The 27350-nt window shown below is 39.3% G+C and overlaps 1 protein-coding gene across 2 annotated transcripts in view; it reads right to left on the bottom strand.

Moving 5' to 3' along the window:
• The window catches only part of nedd1.L (NEDD1 gamma-tubulin ring complex targeting factor L homeolog), a 34746-nt gene extending 11341 nt beyond the window's left edge, over window positions 1–23405 (bottom strand). The window contains 12 exon segments of one of the 2 annotated variants that reach the window (NM_001094388.1): window positions 2059–2209; window positions 3002–3195; window positions 3717–3764; window positions 5352–5483; window positions 7434–7629; window positions 9690–9888; window positions 10183–10412; window positions 11762–11902; window positions 12047–12163; window positions 14466–14560; window positions 19198–19341; window positions 23356–23405. In NM_001094388.1, the coding sequence (NP_001087857.2) occupies window positions 2059–2209; window positions 3002–3195; window positions 3717–3764; window positions 5352–5483; window positions 7434–7629; window positions 9690–9888; window positions 10183–10412; window positions 11762–11902; window positions 12047–12163; window positions 14466–14560; window positions 19198–19341; window positions 23356–23395 (1687 nt within the window). In that variant the 5' untranslated portion in view covers window positions 23396–23405. 2 annotated transcript variants of the gene reach the window in all.
• Between the last annotated feature and the right edge of the window lie 3945 nt (window positions 23406–27350).

The raw sequence follows: 27350 nt of genomic DNA, 5'->3' as shown, positions 1-27350 counted from the left end.
CAAATAGTATCGTAGTATCAAAAGATATGGTTCTAGTCTTTAATTCTATTAAAGACTATACTATAGCTGGAAACGGTGGGAGCAACTGCTCCACTGTTGTAGCGCCCACCCTTTCCAGCTATAGTCAGGTGATCTCACTGATGGCCAATAAATGGTCAACCATTTATTCAACCAGGGATGAATTTGACGTAGTTGGCCAGCTTAAATGTATTGCAATATATGGACAAACAATCCCTGTTTTGGTTAAAGGGTAAGGCCTTTTTTTAGTAGCTTAAGGCACAAAATGTCTCAATGTCCTAAATATATTGATAATGGGTTGAGTACAGAGGACTCTTGTATTTGTCTATATGTATTTTATGGTCACAGCCTCATTGCTTAATGGTTAGTGGTAAACATAACTTTCCCTTGTTTGTTATAGAAAACACACATTCTGCTATTTTTTTCTCAGATATCCACATGTAAAATGTGTGTTTGTGTTTTACAACAAGCACATTACAGTGTTTTCTATTGTAACGCTTATTTGGTGTTTTCACGCCACAGTGGAAGTTCATACTAACACGGGATATAAAGAGAATGCGACTTAGCCCTAAGAGTCTTCTCAAATTTTTTTAAAACATTAGTCTTACTAACCAGGGAGACCCTATTAGAAACTGAAGTCACAGGGGTAGACATATAAATCAAAGTTGACTTCTGCTTTAATCAGATTTTTTAAATGACATTGGATATTTTATTCGATGTGCAACAACTTTCATTTGACAAGGATGTGCTTGCTTCACAAACACTACTATAGTTTAAATAAATAAACTGCTGTATCAGCATGGGGGCAGCCATTCAAACTGAAATAGCTAAATGGCTCAGGTGAAACAGCAGATAACAGAAACTATGTAGAATTCAATAGGAATTTAAACTCATATTCTGCAGAGCCTCTCTGCTACCTAACCTTTTTCTCCTTTTTCAGCTTGAATGGCTACCGCAGTGGCTACAGTAATATGAAAAAGTTTGGGAACCCCTCTTAATTCTTTGTAGTTTTGTTTATCATTGGCTGAGCTTTCAAAGAAGCAACTTACTTTTAATATATAACATGCATTATGGAAACAGTAGTATTTCAGCAGTGACAAAGTTTATTGTATTAACAGAAAATATGCATCATAACAAAATTAGACAGGTGCACAAATTTGGGCACCCCAACAGAGATATTAAATCAATATTTAGTTGAGCCTCCTTTTGCAAATGTAACAGCCTCTAAATGCCTCCTATAACAACCTTTGATGAATGTCTGGATTCTGGATGGCGGTATTTTTGGCCATTCGTCCATACAAAATCTCTCCAGTTCAATTAAATTTGATGGCTGCGGAGCATGGACAGCTTTCTTCAAATCATCCCATAGATTTTCCATGATATTCAAGTCAGGGGACAGTGACGGCCATTCCAGAATATTGTACTTCTCCCTCTGAATAAATGCCTTTGTAGATTTTGAAGTGTGTTTAAGGTCATTGTCTTGTTGGAATATCCAACCCCTGTGTTACTTCAACTTTGTGACTGATGCTTGAACATTATCCTGAAGAATTTGTTGATATTGGGTTGAATTAATCCGACCCTCAACTTTAACAAGGGCCCTAGTCCCTGAACTAGCCACAAAGCCCCACAATTTCATACAACTGAATACTGCTTCACTAAAAATCTTTGTTCAGAAAACACCCCAGTACTCTGGGAAATGAAAGACATAGCACGGTTATCTTTTTTGTTGAAAGTAGAGTACATTATTATGCAGGCTGAAATGGTTCCCAGACTTTTTCATATGACTGTATATAGGAGCACAAACTATAGCAGTGTTTTTAAAGCAAACACATGAGTGTTACCAATGCATGGCAGCAGTACATTATATTTTAATGACTTTTAAACACTTCCCTTTTTTGCAATTGAAGCAATAGCTTAATAGTTGTAATACATGTCTTTTTTAATTATTGTTACCTTTTCAAAAGATTCTTTTATTTCAGTCTACTGAAGAAACAAAGCACTGATGTTCAGTGCATGCTAATAACCAAACCCAAAACTTACTTGCTATCTTTGTGCCATGTGCAGGAACATCTGATTTTAACTGGGAGAGAATTTGGTGTCCTGTTTTTTCAATTGCTTCCGGTGTCCGAGTCACAGAATTAATAGGTGAATTATTGAGGTTATTTTGGTCAACACTTGCTGGCTTTGAGGACTTAAGAGGTGCACAAAGAAATTAAAACAATATTTTCTAGATTAACCATCATAAATAAAATCTGCTTATTCAGCAACTCAAAACGTACAATAATCATGATGTTATAATTAACCTTTTCTGTAACCTTTTTTTCGGGGTACTGTTTAGTTTTAGGGGCATATTTAATAAGCTGTGTAAAAGGAAATTCGCAGAAAAAATTGTGTAAAAAGTTTTGTAAAATAAATGGTGAATTTCTCAACGTGTGTGTAATTTTACGCCATGTGAAAGATTTGACGTCATTATTTTACATTGCTTCGTGCGGAAGTCAGTCCGTTACACGGTGAAGCCTGGCGATGTGCAGCGTATTATCCCGCTACTGTTTTATACAGCATAATAAATATGCCCCTTAGTGTTCAATTGCTGGTTCTATATAACAAAGACACTGCTGTTATCACAGAGGCTGACTACTATTGACTGCACCAATAAGAGGGCCACGCAAGTAGCTACCAAGAGGTCCTGGATGGGCATTCGAGGGTCAAGTGTAACAGCATAAATAGGCGTACAGGGACATGTGCAATAGTATAAATATATCCATTTATAAAGCAAAACTGCATAACAAGGGTCAATTTTTAAAACACTAAAGATTACCTATATGTAACATGAGAAAGTGTCATTTTAGCATGAAAATGATCTATCATGACAAAAAATGGCTTTCAACCAGTAAATGTAGTGCGTTTATTGAAATCTAATAAGGATTTTTTTTTTTTTAAAGAAAAACCTTTTCTAAAAGAAAAAAGCCTTAAATAAACATACACTTTCTCTAAAATCTTGTTTCAGGAGTTGTGGTTTCCTTGTTTTTAATTCGGAATCTTGTGATTCATCTTCTTCCTTTATAGGGCTCTCAATAATTAAGTGTAGGGGAGAGCCATGTATTCCTTGCGTATTGGCACCCACAGGATTTCTCCTTGAAGAAGGTATTGTACTAAATTGAGGCAGGTAATCCAGATCTTTAAATAAAAAGAAAACAAAAGAAGGGAAGGAAACAAAAGACACTTCATATACTATGTCAATTGTATTAACAATTCGACAGTATTCTAATAAAACATCATTAAATTTCAACTCATTTGCCAACATTGCTTTGGCACACAAGGTGTTCTTCTAAAAAGGAAGCCTTTTCTATATCCTTCTACATTTCTAAATATGTGCACACTATTGTGATTTCTTAATTTAATTTTTATTAAATATTTTAAAAAGTAGGTTTTCAAGGAAAGCCGCTCAATTAGTCCAGTGGTCAGCCTCCATTTTTATCTCTGACATCCGCAAAATAAAAAAAATAAAAAAACCTGAACTGATCCAATACGTACCTTATCTTTAAAGTATGACTGTGCCCCTTATTTTTGAAGGCAATATACAGATGCTATTTCCGTATTAAAACTATGCAAGCTGTAGGTCTAAATATCCATGCCTTACTTAGCACCTGAAAAAAAGCAATGGCCATCAAAACTAGATATAATTTAAGTGTACCTACCATTTCCTTTGCAGGATAAATCTTCAGCTCCCCTGAAATGTGAAGCATCTAAAGAATAGAAAGAGACAATATAATAAAAAAAATACAGTTTCACGCATATCTTGACAAGAAACCTTGATAAAGTAAACTAATTCATGGATACGTTTCTAGGCCAAATGGAATGGCTGATTCCTGCCATTATAGACTCCAGCTCCCCACATGATGCGACTCTATTTTGGTCATTATACAACTGATATAACCAGATAAAGGGGTGGTTCACCTTCAAGTTAACTTGCAGTATGTTATAGAGTGTTATAGAATGACTATAATTCTAAGCAAATTTTCAACTGGACTTTTTTATTGTTTTTGAATGATTTGTCTTCTTCTTCTGACTCTTTTTGACATGGACTTAAAGCAACTGTACTTTGCATGCTTTAGTAAAAGACTTTATAAACACTAAAGCTGGCCATAGATGCAAAGATCTCATTGTACGTATCGAGGATTCGTATGATTTTCGGACCATGTGTGGAGAGTCCCAACATTTTTTGTCCGGCGGAAATCGGTCGTTTGGTCAATCGACATATTAGAAAATTTCTGTCGGCTGAAGGTAAAATCTCTGCATGTATTGTCGATTGTATGATTTTCAGTGGGAGACTGTCACCAGCTTTGTCTATCGTACGATTGCTGTAAGGGGCAGAACATCGGCTGATCTGTTCTTTAACTACTTTATTTGGTCGGAACGGTAAGACTTTGATCTGAATGGTTAGTGGCAGGTCGGGAGATGGAAAAGTCTGATCGTACATTGATTCGTACTCATTTAAAGGAAAAACCTTCCATCAGAAGGCGGAGTCTGTCTCCATACGGACAATGGGATGGGCTAGGTTGGGTTTTTAAGGTTGGCCCTCACATTCCCCTTACTTACACATCATTGAAAATGAGGTAGAAAATGACGACCCAATGAGTTGTCAGAACTAGAAGTGATCAGTAAGGAAGTGGGAGATAAAATCCCTAAATCCTGAACTGAAAGACTCTTACTGGATGGAAAAAGCATTTACAGGCTGTGATCTGTGTTACTAAACACTGACTTAATAGGGTGTCCAAACTGACGAGCATAATACAATTATGATTTTCTTTTTTCCGATGAAGTAAAGTTTGTGAAATCAAATTTAAATGTGCAAGAACATTTGCAAATATGTGTAATAAAAAAGTAGTTCAACTTTAAATTAATTTTAGGTATATTATAGAATGGCCTATTCTGAGTAAGTTCTCGATTAGTCTTATTTCCTTTTTTTGCCTCTTTCCAGATTTCAATTGCATACTGTCTCAGAATATCACTCCATCTCCATCATAACAAAACTGATTAATTCTGATAGGAATATTCAGAGAGAATAATTCTCAACACATTTGGTCATACATAATATAACTATAAATGTATATGTACACGATATGGCTATAAATGTATAACTGAAGCAACATATGGAACTCTCTAAGCATTCAGGATAGAGGGAATAAAGGGCCAGCATCACTGATAGCATTATGCATATACTGTAGTATACATTTATCAGTTTTAACGGCTTTGAGTAATGTGAATAAATAGATGCAAAATCATTAACAAAAGCTATTACAATATTATATACCAATGCTCATTTTACTTACCATCTCGCACAGGAGAAAATATATCCCCCAAACTACTTCTTCCAAATGAGTCTATAGATTTATAATCAGATGTTTTGGCAAAGTCTGTTTCTTTTGAGGGGATTATATCAAGACTGGTGCTTCTTGGAAAACCTGTAAAAGGAAAAAAAAACAAGATAGTTTTTGTATCATTTTTACTAATGAACACTTTGATCTCTATATGCAGGATTTAAGAAAGTCAATATTGTGATTTTACTCATAGGACATAAGGCATCTGGCTTTTTGTCCATCAATAACCTCAAGCAGACAAAACCCCTCTGTGTGATCAGTGCTCCATATATGAATAAATAGCAAGCACCCTGTTAAATGCACATGGAGAAGTCATCAACTTTTATTTATATAGCGCCAGTAAATTATGTAGCATGTAGAGGGCCCTACTCGCAAGAGCTTACAAACCAAAGGGTAAAGAGAAGTGACAATCAAATCTTGGTGCCAAATCACTAGATTGAATATTCTGATCACTAGTCTGAGCATTATCAATTGCACACTTGTCCTTTAATAGTATAAGTAGCAGTGACAAAAGGAGGGGCATATTGCCTTCTGCTGTTCTTTACCAGAGGGCAGTCATGTTGGAAGATTTAGTTCTGCACTAGACAAAGATGATCAATGAAAAACAACTCAGATTTTCATTTACTTTGTTTGCAATTTTGCCCCAGAAATCTGTTCCAGTTTTAGTTAATTTTACAGCAATTAGATGACTTAAGGCTTGCAACATGATGATTAATCTAGCCCAGTGGTTCAGGGCTCAAGGTGCTGAATGAACAGAATACCTTCCAAGCACCGGTTCTCTATCAATCAAAAAGAGAAGCCCAACACACAGACCAGCACATCTGTCTGCTGTGTTAATATATATATGCATGCTAAATGAAGAAATAAACAGGTGCAATTTTTGCATTAGAAGGCACTATTTTGACAACACCGAAAGCTAAAACAGAGTGAGATATCCTTATAACATATATCTAGGCCACTTAGGTAACATTTTATTGATTTATATTAACCCAGTGAATGGCAGAGAACCTTCTGTGGTTTTAATCACAGCCAGATAAGGAGTCAGATGTATATATGGCACAATGGATAATGGCATTTGTATTAGCTCATTTCCTTTCTATTCTAATGTAAGCAATTCAAAACTGATTGCCTTTCCCTTTAAGGCAGCGGTTCTCAACCTGTGGGTCAAACAACTCTTTCACAGGGGTCGCCTAACCATCGCAAAACATTGCGCCTAAGCCTGCCCTTTCTCTTGCTTAGTTGCTTGCTCCAATTCGAGTAAGAGAGGAGAGAGATGCCCATCCATGCGCTGTAGTAAGTGGCGTGCTGGCGTGGTTACGTCACTCCACACAGGAAGGGAGTTGTGCAGGTCTGGCGAGTTGGAGGGAGCCCTCAGGCAGTGTGGGTACGGCATAACCGGTCCGCCATTCTTTGTTCTGAAACTGGTGGCGGCTGGTGTTATTGGAGAGAGAGGTACACACTGAAGAGAGGTACAGACTAATCTGGGCTGGGGCTGGGCAATTTTGGCGATGCTGCTGACTTAGGGGGCAATGCATTGTTTGTTGGCAACTTGGCACAACAGGTGCAGACTCTGTGAGGGCAATCATGCATTTGTGGCACACAGGTACAGATTGGGGGCAATATTTTGGGTGCTGCTGGCTGGCACAGGTACAGATTGGGGGCAATATTTTGGGTGCTGCTGGCTGGCACACAGGTACAGATTGGGAGCAATATTTTGGGTGCTGCTGGCTGGCACACAGGTACAGATTGATCATAACAGTAGCAAAATTACAGTTATGAAGTAGCAACGAAAATAATTTTATGGTTGGGGGTCACCACAACATGTGGAACTGTATTAAAGGGTTGCGGCATTAGGAAGGTTGAGAACCACTGTTTTAAGGTATATGGCCATATATGGATTTTAAAGTACAGATGAGTTTTCACCTTACAGAAGCATATCAGAGTAGAATCAACCAAGCATTATATGTAAAGGCATTGTGGTGTTTTAACCATAACAACAACAGAGTAAGTGAAACAAAAATATTTGGAACCAACCTGATTTATCATCATTCACTCGAAGTCCTTTACTATCTACAGGCATGACTGGTTGAGGTAATGACGATATAGCAGATGGTGGTAAATCTTTGGTTATGTTTGCACTGTGCGTTCCTCCAGCAGCTGTCTTTGTTGAAGGCTTCTTGTTAACCGCAGTGGACAGAATGGATGATTTACTTGAGGGACCTTTGCTCGACTGCATCCAAAACACAAACATGCAGCAAAATAAATGGAAAATACTTAAACAGAATTTAAGGAAAAGTATTGTTAAAGAAACTGAACATGGTCAGTTGCTATTTATCAGAATTTAAAGTCCAAATATGTTAATTTAAGTGCAAATTACACATGATTTCGGTTTCCCTGTATAATAGTTACAAGAATACTGGTAGGTGGTCATGTTGCAATAAACACATACAGGAGTAAGTAAAATACATTTCCAATTATCAAGATGTCTTTATTTTATTGTAAAGAGCAACGGCAGACTAATAAAAGCCTATCATTCAATGAGATCCACCTATTGCTGAACTAGCAGTTGTTCAATCTATAATAGTTGGCCAAAGGATCTCGTATTATTTGATAAACTCTGGCTAAGAGGTCCCTATGTTAGTCCCCCAGACCTCTCCCCACTTTCAGTACTCTGCTCTCTAGTGGCATAAAACATAAGTTTTGAAGACAATATGATCCTTATTGTAAGCCCACATCAAAAAAAAAGTTGCAGCAATCTAGAGCAGCGGTCCCCAACCTTTTTTGGTCCGGGGACCGATTTAGAGCCAATTTTTTTTGTAAGGACCAGGGGAGGGGGTCGGCGTCCAATTATGGAGCGCCGGCGTTAATTCGGTGCACTGTGTTAATTGTCCCCTAGGCTCGGTGGCCCAATTTAAGACTGTCCACGGCCCGGTACTGGGCCACAGCCCGGTGGTTGGGGGCCCCTGGTCTAGAGAATGAATAAACCCTTTGGTTGTTTCTAAGCAAAGGAAAGAGAAATGTAGGCAATGTTATACAAATAAAAGAAGTAAAATTTTGCAAAGGTTCTGCATATGGAGTATAAGACCTCCAAGAGACATTGACTGGATTTCAATATGAAGTATGGCTATATCTCTTACATAAAGAACAAAGTTTCACCTCGCCCATCTAAAAGGTTTATTTCACATGGCAGCCAGCAAGGAATCTGACCCCCGACAAATATACTTTATATGGCCAAAAATCAGTCAGATTTTGATTGAGCAGGTTTGTTTTCCCTGTTGGAACATGGTCTGCATCTGCGCACTGACACGGTCCTTGATCTGACCAACTGCATTACAGTAGTCATGATCCAATTGTTGGCCCAAAGCCAAACAATTGTACAGCCTGATATTTCCTACCCCAAGATGGGCATATTGGTAAAAATCTGCTCGTTTGTTGACCTTACCAAATGAGTGGAACTTATAATGTATGGCCAGCTAAGAGTAGTCTCTACTTGTTTATTTTCTCTGTGGGTCACAAATTACTTTAGTTAACGAAGGATACATTGTAATTCCTGGGTTATTCTTCTAGGTGCTTGGGTGAACTTATCTGTTTTTCGGTTAGCTTGCTTCCTCAGCTATGCTACATATGCAAGCCCCATAGCCAGTAGGCTCCTGGTTACAGTGCCTTATATTTAGCACTTTAGAACATGGCCAGGAAACAAGAGTGGCTAAAATGAAGGAACAATAAGATAGAAGTAGAAGAAGTAGATTTTAAGCATAAGTAATTTGATTCAGCAATCTATAGTGAATTCGGAAACACACTGCACAGAAATTAAGCATAAGCAGGGAAGTCAGGCTTACCTCATTACCCACTGAAGAGAAGGAGACGTCAAGGCAGAAAGAACAGGAAAAAGAAAAAGTTAGAGCAAAGGCGAAAGCAGTGATAAAGAGGAAGCAGTTGGGAGAAAAGCAGGGACCATGGGATAGAGGTAAAACAGAAAAGGAACAGGAATGGGCCTGGTTAAAGGGATAATAAAAGCAGGAGGGAGAAGGATTAAAGGGCAAAACAGAAACTGTGAAATGTAAGAAGGGAAAAAGAGAAATGAAGTGTGGGTATAAAGGCAATGTCAACAAGTCAATAAAAAAAATGTAAGTATAAAAAAAAAAAGGCAGAAAAATAATTATAAGGGGGAAACAGAATACAAAGTTACTGGATGTCTGTGCTGGGTCAAATCAAATATTTCAGGATGCAGCACAATAATGAAGTAACACACAAGCCATGTAGTGATTTGGGAATGAGAACTTCTCTCACCTTGTAAATGTTGCTGTGTTGAAACTGTATACACTGGACGGATGTTTTGTGAGCACTGACTGTTTTCACCGGTGAGCTTAACATTCTTAAATCATAAAGGTAAATCTTTCCACGAGAGGAGCCAACTGCCAACGTTGCACCATCTGGCATGAAATCTACTGCTGTTAGGGGAGATTCTGCCACTACAGTTTGCAAGAGACTAAAGAAGAAAACAGAACAGACAGGTAGCATTCAGAAACAGGAATTGATGGCTGTATCTTTGATAAACGTTAGCTTTTTCTTTCTTGTTGAAGAAAAACAAATCGAACATAAATAAGTGATGTGATCAAAGACATTCCATGTGCAACTGTCCATATAGCCAGAATGTATAGTCAAAAGGTAAACAGTTAACAGTTATTATAGATAATGCTTCAGAAGTTCTCATTATTATTCACATTATACTTGAGAATTTCCAAATAGTCACTGACCAAAAGTAGTGACAAAAGTTACTTACATCTTGCTGGATACATCGTAGCAAATAATTCTTTTATCAAGTCCAACAGTCACAAGCAGCAAGTCATTCACTGGAGAAAAACAGATTCCAGAGGCTGGGGCCTTGTGAGCACTTTCAAACACATGATATGGATTTTGGCTATTGGCATCCCAAAGGGTTACACTGCCACTGTCAGACACTGTGCCCAGAAGGGACTTCTTAACATAGGAATATTTCAAATGTCGTATTGGCTGAAGAAACAAACTTAAATTAGATCACACTGATCGTCAGAATGTATCAACACAGTTGAGAAAGGTAAGAGAAAAGATACAGGAAATAATGCATCCCCTGGACATAGTTTACAAACATTTTTTGAACGTTTGAATCTAACTTGGCCAGATCCCTCACACTTCCATTAGACTTACGTATTTTATATAGCATTGGAGTGCTCCCACAACTAGTTATTGTCCATTAAATATTATTTCTGTTCTGTATAACAAATATAGTAACATCTCTAGAAGGGTGAAAAAGACACACACTGCCAACACAAACTGCCAAGTTCCAAACTCTAAGAATGTTATTACAGGGACTATTTGTTGGGAGAAAGTTTTTTTTATTTATTTTTTTTAAATGGGCTTTTGCCATACACAGTGCCTACTATTGGATTGAGTGGGATGAAGGTTACCACCACAGGACTCTGAAGTAGTTCAACATTCTGTGGACTGATGAACTTGACTTTACCGGCCTTTATGCCAATTGTAATGTCTTTTAGAGGAAGAATAATGTTTTGGGGTTTTTCATGGTTTAGGCTAGGGCCCCTAACTCCAGTGAAGTCAAACATTAACCTTAAAGAGTATAGTGACATTTTTTCAGGATTCCTACTTTTAAGCAACCATTTGGGAAAGGCCCTATTATTCTTAAAGACACAAATGGCCTCAAGCAAGACTAAAGTGGAAGAACTTGACTGGCCTGCAGAGCCCTAATTTCTACCCAATTGAAAACCAGTGGTATGAACTGGAAAGCTTATTGGGAACGAGGCCTTAACACCCAACATCATTGCCCAAAACATTTGCTTAATACAACACAAATGTTTTTTTACAGTGGGGTCTGTGGTTTTAATGGCAGATTCCATTAATGCCTTTCAGAGAGGCTTGCATGACTTCTTGGGCTGGTATAACATCCAGGGCTACAGTAAACTTTATAGCTAGTTTTGCACTGAGATTATATGGAATGGTTGAACCCGTTAGTCAGTTGTCTTTTCTAGAACCCAAATTAACTATGTAACTGATCTCCAGATTTTTGTCCAAATTTCCCCATCAGTTGTTATTAAAAAAAAGTTTTGGGCTAAGCTTTTCTCTTTAAAGGAATTTTTATTTCTATTATATGTAATTGTATAAGGCAAAATGTGTTGTTCTGAATAAAGGAACAAAATGTATAAAGAATGCAAAATATATATTTTTTTTTACATTATTTTTCCCACCAATTTTTACCAGTTGTATGTTCTAAAAGTATTTTATGAACATAGAACACAAAACAAAAGTATATTCAACGTATAACAAAACAAAAAAGAAATGCTGTTGAATAAGGGTATGCACAGTACCTGGCTGCTTCCATGACCAAAAGGTGTGCTGGATAAATTAGTAGTTACATTATGCAATATGATTTCTCCACTCATAGAGCCTGAGGCAACATAGCAGTCATTCGCATTAAATGTAACACACGTAACTTCATCCTTGTGATCCTGGAAGTGATCGACTTCAGTGAGTGCTCAGAAACAAATACATTTCATTTCAAATACATTCTGCTTTGCCAGTTTGCTATGAAAATATTCAGAGCTGCAGGCTACTCAATATCATTTTAGGTTTTTTTAACAGCAATAGCTTACCTTTAAGGATCGATGAAGTCTTTTTGATTTCAAATCCCAGATGTTCACAGTATTATCCAGACCTCCGCTGACTACATATTGCGAACTAGAATTTAAATTAACGCAGGTCTGCTTTTTCTATAGAGAGTACAGAATATCTATAGTTAGTCCCAACAACACCTCACAGTTGCTTTAAAGTGCAAATTTAAGCATTTAATTTCTTCTTAGAATTCAGTAGGATTTATTTACGAACAATCAATAAAATCACCTTGTTGCAGGGACCATAGCAGGGAACAGACAGGGACACAATAATTACAAAAATGTTGCCTTTATTCAGTCAAAAAGATAAACCATAGACTGCTTGTCTTTAAAGATTGAATCCAGATTGTACATGTGTCTCACACAGGAGAATGTAGTTTTCCTGACAAGCCAAGGCCTCTACCAGACACTGGACCACCAAAGTTTAGCACTCTGTTACTCACAGTTCAGAGACTTTCTCTCAACTGCTCTCTATCAGCCAGACCACACGCCACCTTTTAAGTTAGCTGCTGCACTTTCCCAAACACACAGCCTTTCTCCAGGCTCAGTTACAGGTCCCTTGGCATGCTCTCTCTCTCCCAAGCTCAGGCCCCTTGGGGCACTGTCTCTCTCAAGCTCAGGCCCCTTGGGGCACTCTCTCTCTCTCCCAAGCTCAGGCCCCTTGGGGCACTCTCTCTCTCTCCCAAGCTCAGGCCCCTTGGGGCACTCTCTCTCAAGCTCAGGCCCCTTGGGGCACTCTCTCGTTCTCAAGCTCAGGCCCCTCGGGGCACTCTCTCGTTCTCAAGCTCAGGCCCCTCGGGGCACGCTCTCGTTCTCAAGCTCAGGCCCCTCGGGGCACGCTCTCGTTCTCAAGCTCAGGCCCCTCGGGGCACGCTCTCGTTCTCAAGCTCAGGCCCCTCGGGGCACGCTCTCGTTCTCAAGCTCAGGCCCCTCGGGGCACTCTCTCGTTCTCAAGCTCAGGCCCCTCGGGGCACGCTCTCGTTCTCAAGCTCAGGCCCCTTAGGGCACTCTCTCTCTTAAGCTTGGTGCGCTCTCTCTCCCAAGCTCAGGCCCCTTGGTGCGCTCTCTCTCCCAAGCTCAGGCCCCTTGGTGCGCTCTCTCTCCCAAGCTCAGGCCCCTTGGTGCGCTCTCTCTCCCAAGCTCAGGCCCCTTGGTGCGCTCTCTCTCCCAAGCTCAGGCCCCTTGGTGCACTCTCTCTCCCAAGCTCAGGCCCCTTGGTGCGCTCTCTCTCCCAAGCTCAGGCCCCTTGGTGCGCTCTCTCTCCCAAGCTCAGGCCCCTTGGTGCGCTCTCTCTCCCAAGCTCAGGCCCCTTGGTGCGCTCTCTCTCCCAAGCTCAGGCCCCTTGGTGCGCTCTCTCTCCCAAGCTCAGGCCCCTTGGTGCGCTCTCTCTCCCAAGCTCAGGTCCCTTGGTGCGCTCTCTCTCCCAAGCTCAGGCCCCTTGGTGCTCTCTCTCTCCCAAGCTCAGGCCCCTTGGTGCTCTCTCTCTCCCAAGCTCAGGCCCCTTGGTGCGCTCTCTCTCCCAAGCTCAGGCCCCTTGGTGCGCTCTCTCTCCCAAGCTCAGGCCCCTTGGTGCGCTCTCTCTCCCAAGCTCAGGCCCCTTGGTGCGCTCTCTCTCCCAAGCTCAGGCCCCTTGGTGCGCTCTCTCTCCCAAGCTCAGGCCCCTTGGTGCGCTCTCTCTCCCAAGCTCAGGCCCCTTGGTGCGCTCTCTCTCCCAAGCTCAGGCCCCTTGGTGCTCTCTCTCTCCCAAGCTCAGGCCCCTTGGTGCTCTCTCTCTCCCAAGCTCAGGCCCCTTGGTGCTCTCTCTCTCCCAAGCTCAGGCCCCTTGGTGCGCTCTCTCTCCCAAGCTCAGGCCCCTTGGTGCGCTCTCTCTCTCCCAAGTTCAGGCCCCTTGGCGCACTCTCTCTCCCAAACTCAGGCCCCTTGGGAATCTCTATCAAGCCCCTTAGGACTCTCTCTCAAACTCATACCTCTTGGAACTATTTACATAAACTATATATAAATAAAGATTGTTTGTTGCTTTGTTTGGACTGTTTGTGTTTGGACACAGAAAGACAAATGGCAACAATACTTTTATCATCTAATTCATGACTGATTCAACAAATGTTTGTGGTTCAAAGATACCAAATTGGGGTAGGCAGATCTGATAAATCTATGAGAGAATTGAAGAATAACTTTAGCTGCACAGGGTTGCATGGACACTAACAGAGCAGGCATCTCAATTGATGGCACTGGAAGGCTGCCAACTTATCAATTAACCATTCAGATAAATGCTAATAGTTATGTTAAACCATAAATGTACAGGCCTATTCAAAAATATGTGCTTTGATTTTAATTCCTAGACAGTGTTTTTTATTTATTACTCTTGAGAGCTAAAGCTGAACACAACAAGTGTCATACTTACCCCTTCTGCAAGCTCTAACAGTGGAACAGGTTTAGATTTACAGCTTGAAACAACAATTTTATCACCACTGCCAGAAGCAGTGACCAGAAAATGATCTGAATTTGTAGTTATGGACAATGTAATAACATTTGGGATATTTTCTGACAGTGCAAAGCAAGGATGTTAGTATTCTCCACATTTATATCAACAAAGGTCACTTTCAAGTTCAAAGAAAGAAGAACTGGTTATCTAATCTGTAAAATGCCTGAAACTGAAAAATGAGAAAAAAAATGGAATTTGCAAACCAGCTTTAGTCTGTGTACCTTTGATGTGAAAGTTTTGCTCAGCTTGCCATTCAAAGCAAAGGCAACTGCAACATTATACTTCTGAAATACACCAAACTTGTCTCTAAATAACACTACTGATGCCGTTCAAAGAGCAGTGTTAAAGTAGGACATAGAGATACTCATGTAATAGATATTATAGCCCTGTGGATCACTAAATGCAATTTTCTTTATACTCTGGGAATCCTAAGCTGACAGAAAATTAAACTTTGTTACCTGAACAAAACTAATTGTCAAGGAGAACACTTCCTCAGATAAAAAAAAACCAGCAAGGGCCCTGCAGGACTTCTAGGTCTTTCAAATAAAAATGTAATAGCCTGTGTGGAAGAAAGGCAACATTTTGTCTACCACACAGCCCTAATACTAAAAGGTCGGGATGCGGAGATGGGCAAAACCAGCTTTAGAAACAACAATGTCATTCTAAGAATTTTATGCATTGCCTTCTCAGCCCTGGAAAAAGAACATCATAAAAAGATAATACCATTTTTACATACACACACATAATAGCCACTCTGACATATATCATGCTTCTTCTGGTCCCATAAAGATATCCATGAACATAGAAATGTATTTCACTTTGGAAAGGTGATATATTCTGGTTTATTTGTAATGAAATCAGCCAGGCTACAGTGCTGTCTGTCTTCATTCAGATAATGAGTTGTATTGCTCATGGTTTTATTTATATCATTTTATAGTTTGGTTCGTTTAAGTTCTTTTTAGATAGGAAATGTTGAGGAATTAAACGATGGATATATGTCAGTGTCTGAGTAAACGGTATTTTACGTTTTTTTTGGCTAAAGGATTGATATTAAAGGAGGGGGTCATTCTTCCACTGTGTAGAGCAATTGTAAGGCCCCATCTAGAATATGCCGTACAGTTTTGGTCTCCATCATTCAAACAGGACATTATTGTATTAGAGTGGGTACAGAGAAGGGCAACTAAGCTGGTAAAAGGTATTGAAAATCTTAGCTATGAGGAAAGACTGGCCAAATTGGGGATGTTCATGCTGGAGAAGAGGCGCTTAAGGGGTGATATGATAACTATGGATAAATATATAAGTGGATCATATAATAATCTCTCTAATGCTTTATCAGTAGGTCTTTCCAGATGACACAAGGTCACCCATTCCGTTTAGAAGAAAATAATTGGAATGGGTTTTTTACAGTGAGAGCTGTGAAGATGTGGAATTCTCTCCCTGAATCAGTTGTACAGGCTGATACATTAGATAGCTTTAAGAAGGGGTTGGATGGCTTTTTAGAAAGTGAGGGAATACAGGGTTATGGGAGATAGCTCATAGTACAAGTTGATCCAGGGCTTTCTTTGCTTAAAGAAAACCCTGCTTCGCTATGCCATATTCTGCTGCATCACTTTCCATTTCTGACTCAGTGGTGCTCATCAACAACCAGGAGCTTATGCAATGGAAGTCAATCCTGCCCTGGCTTCAACTGTGGATGTTCCTTAGGCAAGCAAAAGATCGATAACCTCAAGAAATACTTGAACTTTGTTTGTGGTGTTTATTGATGTTCTAGGAGTGTTCCTAATGACAAAATCAGGCACAAATTTTAATAATGACTTAAAATTATAAACTTTTTAAATGATAAATGCACTGATCTATAAATAACTCCATCAAACGCTACTTTTAGATAACAGATCAAACTACGTTTCTTTATGCAAGTTTTGTCCAACTAGCGGCCCTCTACAACCCCCCCTTTGTGTGGCCCCCACATCTGCCTGCTATAACTACTTACCATGTTTAAATTTTAAAAGGTATTTGTACTGCAATTAACTGGCCCCTGCATTGTTTACACCTCAAATTCAGACTGTAATCCACTGTATAGTTCACACCTGTAACACCTCTATTGTTCACACCCCTAAAGCCCTGTACTGTTCACACCTGAGACCCAGACTGAAACTAGCCACATTGTTCACCTTCATACAAACTGCTGGTGGGGCAACAGCACTGTGTCACTGTATGTAGCACAGTATGAACTGTTTAAATGAACGTGGTTTCCCTGTCTCCTTCTGTATTCTGCCTGCCCTATGCTCCTTGTGTGTGTCATATTCTGCCCTATGCTCCCTGCGTTTACCATACTCTGCCTACCATATGCTCCCTGTGTGTGTCATACTCTGCCTGCCATATGCTCCCTGTGTGCGTCATACTTTGCCAGTCCTATGCGCCGTGTGCCATACTCTGCCTGTCCTATGCTCCCTGTGTGCGTCATACTTTGCTAGTCCTAGGTTACCTGCGTACCATACGCTGCCTGCCCTATGCTCCTTGTGTGTGTCATACTTTGCCAGTCCTATGCGCCGTGTGCCATACTCTGCCTGTCCTATGCTCCCTGTGTGTGCCATACTCTGCCTGCCATATGCTCCCTGTGTGTGTCATACTCTGCCAGTCCTATGTACCCTGTGTGTCGTACTCTGCCTGCCCTATGCTCCCTGTGTGCCATACTCTGCCTGCCCTATAGTATTACAGAGCAAAAGAAATTATTAAAAATATATTATTTCGATAAAATGGAGACAGCCTTTCCGTACTTCGGAGCTTTCTGGATAACAGGTTTCCGGATAACGGACCCCATACCTGTACCGATATGTATCAGGGCACATTTTCAACATTCATACTTTTCTAGGAATGTTGCAATACTGAATGCAAGCTTTTTCAACTGGATACTTCATGCAAGTCCATAGAGATGGCAGCCCCCTGCTTATAAAATAATGGGTTGGCATTATCTGCATGGTATATGCAATAACAACAAAAGTATATTGCCTAACAATTTGTGTTTCCTATGGCAAGCAAACATTTTATTAAATCAGTATCGCCTGTAAAAGAGCTTCTGCAAATAAATATTTTACGATTTATACACAATGTTGATGGATGGCTCTTCCAACAAATCAATTTAGAAATGATAGGAACAAAGCTCTTGGATACACATAACAGATTTGTGAAAAGCCCCTTAAAAATCAGAAAAGCTGTCTTTATAGGTTTGTTTTCTTCATACAATGAAGACAGGTTATTTATGACAGGTCAAAACACTATAAAAATCTAGGAGGGATGGAAGCGCACAACATATTGTATTTGGGGCTTCGGCATAAGCTATTTTACCTTGTTTGTTGTTTAGTTTTGTCTGCATCACTGCAGCTGTGAACATGTGGTAATTGCACTGAAAGGCAAATAAAACAACTGCCATTTTGACAGGTACACCAATTACTTTTCCTATCACGATGGACCTAACCAATGCCTGTTTATAAAGCGTATAGTACAAGGAGAATAAAGGATCAGATACTGATTTGTAATTGTTTTCTTAGTTTGCACTAGAGACATACTAAAAGGAAAAAAAGATTTGTTCAAGGAGCAGAAATGGTCCATTGCCCTAATACAAATTGACTTGGTTTCCATCAATGACTCATTAATGCAGGAATCAGACAACACAGAAAGAAAGCTAAATCCATTAACTCATTTTCTATTCTTCAGACATACTTTTTAAGTGCATCGGGTTAACAGATGAGATTTTGGTAAATTCTCAAATGTAGTCATTTGGACTTGATGTTCCTTGAATTTTTGGGAAGGAATTAGCAAATATGTTTATCATTAAAAGGCAGGGTATTCTGTAGTCATTTTGGAAAATGTAGCAACTCAAAGCATTTTTTAATAAAAAAAAGCATGTGTTTATATAATTATATCTCTATTGCTGATACTAAGAAGCACTTTTAAAGATTATAGCAGAAAAAAAATTATATCTGCTATTCTGCTCAATAAAAATGCTCAGGGAAAGACATTGGAGTAAAGATCCAAGGACATTGTGGGGCTTATTTATCAAGGTCCGAAGTATTTCTAACATAAAAATCCGATCGACTTAGACTGCCCGAATGGACCTTATTTACCAGTTAAAAAAGTCCAAAAAAAATCGGGTCACTTCAGAGCTTTGCCTGAAAAGTACAAAAATTCGTACTTTTCGGGCAAAGCTCCGCAAATACTACAAATAATTCATCTTTGAATTCAGGCCCTCTCCTATTTATATTCCAGTCCATTATTCAAATTAATGCATGATTGCTAGCATAATTTGAACCCTAGCAACCAGATTGCTGAAATTGTAAACTGGAGAGCTGTTGAATAAAAAGCAAAATAACTTAAAACAAGCAAATAATAAAAAATGAAAACCAATTGTTAATCGACTTAGAATTTTACTCTCTATACACCATACTAAAAGTTAAAGGTGAACAACCCCTTCAACTAACTACATCCCCTATAATGTGCATTGTGTGACTGTTGTCTCTTCCCATAAAAAAACAAATACATTGCTATAAACATTTTTTGGAACCCGAACTTGTGAAAAACATATCTAACATCACTTCAAACAAAAGGCTTACTCATGAGTAAAAAATCAGCCACGTGACTCATCAAAGGATACTATTACTGCTCCAACACAAGGACGATACTGGGTGTGATGCACTGTGTGGATTGAATTGCTCCACTGTAGTCATGGATGAGTAGTCCCATATTTTAACATCATCTCCAGCTGATACAAATCTGATGTTATCCTGCATGGTGGTACCTGAAAGAGAAAGAAAATGAATTGAGAAGTAAATTACAAAATGCAGGTTACAGGTAAACGATACATGGAAGTAACAGGTTTGACATAGTTTAAGTCTAAAATACAAATACTGTTGCCACGACTGCGCTGCCTGGAGAAGCAGATTACCTGCCATAGTGATCAGCGAAATGTTTCTTTAAATGTTGATCGCGCAAGCTTTTGGCTTAGTTTCAAGGACGAAGACAAGTGCTTCTCTTACAGCATGGTGCTTACAATGTTTCTAAATTCATTTCTCTACAATAAATTATAAAAGCAATCATTTGTAACCATCTATAGGAACTTTAACCACAGAGATCTGTACCATTTAATCCGACAGACCCCCCTTCAGCCTATTAACCGACTGCAGGAAAAGATGAAGCGATTAGATAAAGTTTTTATTGCAACCAGCACTCCAACTCATGTCCTTCTGACCTACACCAATATCCACATCTGCAAATCCTACTCAACAAATCGCCCTTTTCTTATAGTATCACTCAGGTACCTGACCTGCTGCACAACTCTAGCAACAAACTGTGGGATGAGATGCCAAACTGCACCAGTGAAATCCTATAGCAACCAATCAAGCAGAAACTCCGCAGACAAAAAAAATCACAGTCCACAGAGAAGTAAACCACAAGTCTAGTAGCAAGCTCTTCTTTAAACAACCTGTAGGTAGCTTTCAATTCAACAGCATTAAGCAACAGTTCTGAATCTCATGTGATGGACTTCAATTTACAGCACCCCAAAATAATAGGCACATCAATCTTTCAATCAATTGAATAAATGACCTTTTCAAGACTAAGGATAAAGCACCTGGTCACTTAAGGATTTGCTCAAACTTAATATTTTATTTTATCATCCTTTATACATGTATGGGATCAGTTATACGGAAACCTGTTAGCCAAAGAGCTCCAGATTTTGGGAAAGCCGTCTCCCATAGACTCCATCTTACTCAAATAATTCAAAGTTTTTGAACTTGATTGAATGTTATAGTGGAAAAATCTCGAACATCTCAAATTTATCTACTTTTTGAGCACAAACCACTGTAAAAACACAAAAAATCATGACAGCAAAAAACATCTTCAAATGGTTAAAGGGACCTCTGCCATCGACCTCAACAAGTTTTAGGTGGAGTATTTTCAGGGGCATAATAAAACTCGAAAAATTCTTTTTTATCCTGAAAAATTTGAATTTTTTTAAGTGAAACTACCCTCGAAAAACTCTTAACTTTTCAGTAACACACAACTCAACCTTTAATAAATAACCCTGTTGAGTACGGCGATCCAAATTCCTGCCCTTCTCGGCAAACCCATTTTTAAGAGACCTTGCACCTGAACCGGGGATCTGACTGCCCCAGACCATTATTCCTATTCAAACAAACATTACAGTTCATGCAGTCAGACAGATAGCTATTCAGTCATCTGACAAACTAGTCTGCTAGACTGGTAGGTAGTGAAGTGATTCATCATCCCAGAATACACCGTTTTCCCTGGTACCAATGCCTAACAGCAGGGACCATTACGACACAACTTACACCTGACAAAAAGCAATGGTGACCCGAATTTAACACAACCACATCACAATAACTTTTATGGCAATGGCATACCAGGAGATTGCCAGCAATAAATCTCCTCTTCGGTTGTCGACTAAACTCCCGTTAATGCTTTCCCACTGACAATGAAGTGAATTGCTGGTGGTAAAACCCAAGAGTTGCTTCAATCTTCCGAGGTTGCCTCAAGAGGAAACTTCAAGAGTTTTTGGAAGACTGAAGCGGCGCATTAGTTTACTCAGCAGCGATTGACTTTATCATCAGTGGGAAAGCATTTACAGATTAGTTGCCCGCAGAAGAGGAGATTTATCACTGGCAATTAATCTTCAAGTGGACCATAGCAGCATGCTCCTTTTCTTCTGACTTTATTGGTGAAAGACTTTTCTGGCACTCAGGACACTTGATTTGTCATTGTGCTCTTCTAAGCACTTTAATTCACTGTTTTACATCTTTACCGAAAGGGAAGGTGTATAACCCGTTAGATTTCCAAATGACTTGCAGTTTGGTCCTGCCATCTGACGTGGACCAGATGTTTACACTAATTTACACTGGGTGAATGACAGCACTGGGCCTATGTGAGATCACTGACAAGACTTAACTGTAAGTTAAGTTTAAGTTAGCAATTTATTTTTTAACTTTACACCCTTTTTAAGATAAAATGCTCAACTGAATAGATTTGGTTGACTTCAAATCTACCCTAAGCAGAAAATAAACCCTTGAAATACATCTGGAAAAAGGTGATGCTTTCTATGCAAAGTCTTTGATACATAATTACCAGAAACATTAATTCCCCTAGGAAAAATCAGTTACTTTCACATTTTGCAAAACCAAATATCATCCATGCTTATAAACAACAAAGGCATTGTTAAATTATAAATATATAAAAAAGATGTTCTAAATGATTGCTCAATAATACAACAGTTAAGAGAGTGATAAAACATACCGAATACATTGGGTATTATTCCGGCACAAGATAAGCCTACATGTTACATCTCACGATAGGTTAAAGATTTTATAATGCATATTTTATTTACTCTTAAATCTCATGGAAAATAAATTGGATCCATTCAAATGTTAAAGGCACTTCTTTAAAAACAAAAAAAACAAGGTTCAGGGACACCCATTGGCTGGTTGCAGCAAGCAGAATGGCAAGCATAACATTGGTTATTATAAACTATGAAAGGTTAAAAACATGGTCAAACAAAGCAGAATTGACAAGAATATCTATTTAGTGTTTTGGGCTTTTTTTGCATCCGAACATTTGTTTGTCGACAGATTTTTTTCTTTTTTTAAAGGGGTTGCTCAACTTTTAAATAACTTTCAGTATGATGTAGAGAGTGATATTCTGAGACAATTTGCAATTGGTTTTCTTTGGTGTTTTTTTTTTTACTTTTGGTGTTGTTTAAGTTTTTATTCAGCAGCTCTCCAGATTGCAATTTTAGCAATCTGGTTGCTAGGGCCCAGATTAGCCTAGCAACCATGAATTTATTTGAATAAGAGACTGGAATCTGAATAGGAAAGGCCTGAATAGAAAGAGGAGGAATAAAAAGTAGGGATTACAATACATTTGTAGCCTTGCAGAGCATTTGTTTTTTTAGACGGGGTCAGTGACCCCCATTTGAAAGCTGGAGTGAGTCAGAAGAAGGTAAATAGTTCAAAAACTATAGAAAATAAATAATGAATTGTTGCTTAGAATTGGCCATTCTATAACATACTAAAAGTTAACTTAAAAGGTGAATCTACCCTTTAAACTAGATATGCACTCAATCCTGGATTCAGTTTGGGATTTATTATGCCTATTTTACACACACACTTCATACACAAAATGCAAAAAATACATACTACTTCATCCCCTTCATTAATGGCTTTAATTAAATTGTGACGAAATGGAAAAAATAATTGGGGTAAAATGATAATCGTGCATGATAACTTTGGGGAGGGAAGGGGGTGTTGTTTTTTGTTGAGACAACCAATTCATGACTATATGGCCTACTTGTATGACGGCTACACAATCTGGGAATATTCCCAGCGATTCGCCAGCACTCAGGAATCCATGCACGGTCAATGTGATGCTGAATATGCCATGGAAATCGATTTAGAGCCTGTACATGGGAAGTCGCAGCTACTAAAGGCAGAAACCCCTGGTTGACACAGAACTGCGAGTGTTGAAGTTGTACATCATTCAGGGAGCTGGAAGTTGAGCTTTGGGTTACCAACACTGACAAGAAGTAAAGTCATTGAAAGGAGCCATGTATAAAAACAAGCCCCGCCGCACCGGCTGCTAAATGACAGTGACACATAGACAATAAACCAGCTTGAAACTATTCGAACCTCCCGCCAAACAGAGCCCACATGAGATACCAAGCCATTAAGCTCATCTGTGCCCTGTTTGTGGAGGAGGAAGCGATAGGCAAACCCCGCCGCCACCTGCAGTGTCCAGACCTCACCTGGCAAACGAACTCTTCCCCCTCCTCCCCTACTCTCCATCCCGGGTTCGGGCAAAGCCACGTGACGTCACAGATGCGTTCCAACTGTCTCTCGCGCCCCTACGTGCTCTGCGTACGCGTTCCTGGCACGCTACGGCCGCCCGCACGCAAGCAGACGCGCTGGAAGGTGTAAGAGAGAGTTGACAGTTGCTATTGTAGTGATAGAAGCGTCGGTAGCTTTGGCGTTACGGTTGGGCTGAAAGTAGGCCAAACGGAGAGTGAGTAGTTCGTGGAACGAGTTCTACACGTGGGTCTCCGATGAATCACTCGGAGCATCCAGGCAGCAGAGGAATTTGCTCTCTAACCTGTTAGATTGTAAACTCTATTGTCAAGGGAACGCTTTATGTCCTCTACTGATTGATAAACGCAGGAGGCTCAGTTTATTACCTACTCTAGCCCAGCACTGTACAATAAGACGTTCTTTCGTTTTTGGATTTGGACTTTCTTTTTTTTCCCTTAGATTTAAAGGAACAGTTCAGTGTAAAAATAAAAACTAGGTACATAGTTTTCAAGTAACCAATCAGTGGAAACCAAGAGAGCTGCAAAGCAGGAAGTGGTGTTCTGGCTATTATGTTACACATCCAGTCACTCCAGCCTTTATACATTACATTTTTGGCTAACTAACTATATTAGAAACATTTTGCACAGCCTATCTTTTACCTAGTTTTTATACTGTATGATTCCTTTAAAGGCTTGACTAATATCTATTAGAAGGCTTAGTAGACATATTAATGGATTTGGTTTCACTGAGCTATTTAAAGAAGAAGATATTAGCTTCTCAATCTCTAGCTATAAGGAAATAGAAGGGCATGACCATACAAAAATGAAAAATGTCATCATATTCTTACATTTAGGGCAAATTGTACTATTAAGGATAGTAGTTGTAGAATATGTTGTTTGTACTTTAAAAGTACTTGTTAGTAATAAATAATAGTGCCTCCCAGCTATATTTGTTAATGGAAATAGAAGGGCTTACTATTACCCAAAGAACATCTATCTGTTTAGTAATTCCAAGATCAGACTGGCCTATTGGGACACTGGGGAACTCTCACTTGGCCCCACTGAGGAATTGTGGGGCAGAGGGGGCAGTTTAGCCTCAGGAGGATGGTTTGGTATTAACTTTTTGTACCTAATACTGCCACTTTTGGTATTGTATTTAAAAACAAAACAACAAAAGGGTAAAGAATGGGGGGGTTATCTACTAGTAATCTAATCATCTACCTCACAAAGGCCCAACTAAGGGTTTACTACCGCTTTAATAAATCCATTCTATTTAATTCAATGTTTAGTGATGGATGGATTTCTATAGTAATGACCTCATATTTTGGTCAATTACATATTTTAGATTCACTAATTAACAGTATTGTACAGTTAGTGCTACAAGGGGGGTTTTAGTTCTTTGGACTTTTCTAGCTCTAGAAAATAAGAGGGAAAATAACAGTGTGTTAAAGGAGAAGGAAAGCTACGGAGGCATTTTATAGCCAATAGATTAGCTGCAATAGTGCAAGCTAGAATGCTATATTTATTCTGTAGAATGTTTTACCATACCTGAGTAAAAAGCTCTAGAAGTTCTCTGTTTGTTTAGAATAGGAGCTGCAGTATTAACATGGTGTGACATCACTTCCTGCCTGAGTCTCTCCCTGCTCTGGGCTCAGATTACAGTAGAAAAGGGAGGGGTGGGGGAAGAGGAGCAAACTGAGCATGCGCTTGCCCAGGGCAATGAGGTTTAAGCTGAAGGCAGGAAGTCTGATACAGAAGCCCATGTGTACACAATAGAAGGAAAGAAATGCAGTGTTTCTTTTGACAGGGGACTCAGAGTAGCATTACTTTGGGGGGTTACTGGTATATTTAGATGGACCTTTCTGATAAGGCTTACTTAGTTTTAACCTTTCCTTCTCCTTTAAAGAAGAGAGTGCAGGGGTAGCATCTGAAGGAGACAAGAACCAAAAGAATGAAAAGGAGAATATGTAAGCAAAGATAACACAGAAGAAAAAAAAGGATAGTGTGAACAAAAGTGGAAGTGGAGATCTGAAGATAAATGAGAGATTGTAATTCAAAGGGAAAATAATTCAGGAATTTGGTGTAACAAAGAGTTAAGGGTAGAAAGAGAGATTGGGCTAAGGAGAAGATAAGATGGGAGAACATAAAACAAAGTGCAAGGCATGGGAAGAAAATGAGAGAGGGGAACTGAATGAGTAATGAGCAGGAGATAAAACTGTTGAATGTGGGGAGTAAGGGGAAGAAGAAACAAGTTGAAATGAGCACAAGAGGATAAAGAGAAAATGAGAAGACTGGAAGATCATGCAGAAGGAGTACAAGGCTGAGGGGAGTTCAGGAGAAGATACACTTATAGGAATATAAGAAGATAACTGATTTATCAACTGATAAATGGCTGAATGAACGGGGGAGTCCTTGCTCTGATGAGTTATTGAAAAAAGTGTGGTTGGAATAGAGGATATGATCTTTCACATGGTTGTCCATCTGTCACAAAGTCGCCAATTCCTTTGATAACAGGAGAACAGAACTGCCTTATTGCACTTTGAAGAATGTCTGTAAGGAAATGCCTATTCCAGCATTCCACCCCAATGATGCTTCTGCACTTGCTTGTGCTTTATTACCAGAATATATAGTGCAATTATCTGCCAGTATTATTGCAATGGTTCTGATTAGAGGAGTGGTTGAGCTTGGTGGGCTGTTAGAATTCAGTGCAGCCGTTGAACACCACAGAGTACAGAACAGAGTAGTCAACTGAGGCAGACAAACCCATTATGATGGAATGGCACATTTAAAAAGACTTTCAGAAAATATTCTGAATCCCTTATTTTCTAGTTCAGTATATGCATCAGAGCATTAATTTTACAAAAGTCTTTAGACCCGCCATTTTGTTATGAACTCATTAATTCAGTTGGATGTAGAAAATGTGCATGAACATTATCTGAACATCCATGTCTATTCACATACACACATTCCAGACATAATAGAGCCACACTCCTTCACTGGATTTCTCTTGTGCCTCACCCTTGAATGACCAAATGATACATTGCTTTCCTGTTTCCAAGTACTTTATATTATTCCTAACAAGCAGACATACAGTGTTCTCAGCTCAGATGTTACTAGGGAGCTTTGTTACAAAATAACATTGTTCCTAAAGAGTAATGGTGAAAATATCTTTGCAAGGATCAGTGATACAGTGTTAGGGAACAATGATCAACTCTTACTGCTTTATAGTGTTCCCTAGGTGCAGTAATACAATCCACTGATGATAGGATATAATGGTACAATGTTATAGTGTCTTTTGGAAGCAACGATACAGTATTAGTAATTTAATCGTATTATGTTCACGCATAGCTGTGATACATTGTAATGGTGTTTCCAAATCAGCTATGCAGCGTTCCCAACGAGCGGCCAACATTTCATACAGTTGTTTTTATGCCGATAGGAGATAAAACATTAAGTCTTCTTTGTAGACTGCTGACCCATTTAATATGCACACAGAGGTATGGGTCCTGATTATCCCCTAGGGAAGCCTTAACTGTGTAAACAAGACGCTACATACAGTTTTACTCAGACGTTTGGATAGCCCTAGCAGAATTTGTAAACTGTTTTTAAACAATTACCATAAAGTTATGTTTGTAAAGAAGCATGCCATCCCTAACATGAAGCATGGAGGCGGATCTCTGTAATTTTGGGAGTGTGTGAGCTACAGATGCATAGGAAATTTAGTCAAAACTGACGGCAAGATGAATCTAGCATACCATCAGAAAATACAGGATAAATAATTGCATTCATCAACCCAGAAGCTGTATGTGTGGTGCAATTGGAATTTCCAGCATGACAATGATCTGAAACATAAAGCCAAGTCAATCCTTCGGTGGCTTCAGAAGAAAACAGTAAAGCCTCTTGAGTGGCCATCATAGTCTCCTGGACTCATCTCATATCAAACTTATGATAACAAT

Source organism: Xenopus laevis, chromosome 3L (assembly GCF_017654675.1).
Source record: "Xenopus laevis strain J_2021 chromosome 3L, Xenopus_laevis_v10.1, whole genome shotgun sequence".
NCBI lineage: Eukaryota > Metazoa > Chordata > Amphibia > Anura > Pipidae > Xenopus > Xenopus laevis.
Note: the sequence above shows the minus strand (reverse complement) of the source record. Positions and strands in the feature narration are given on the sequence as shown.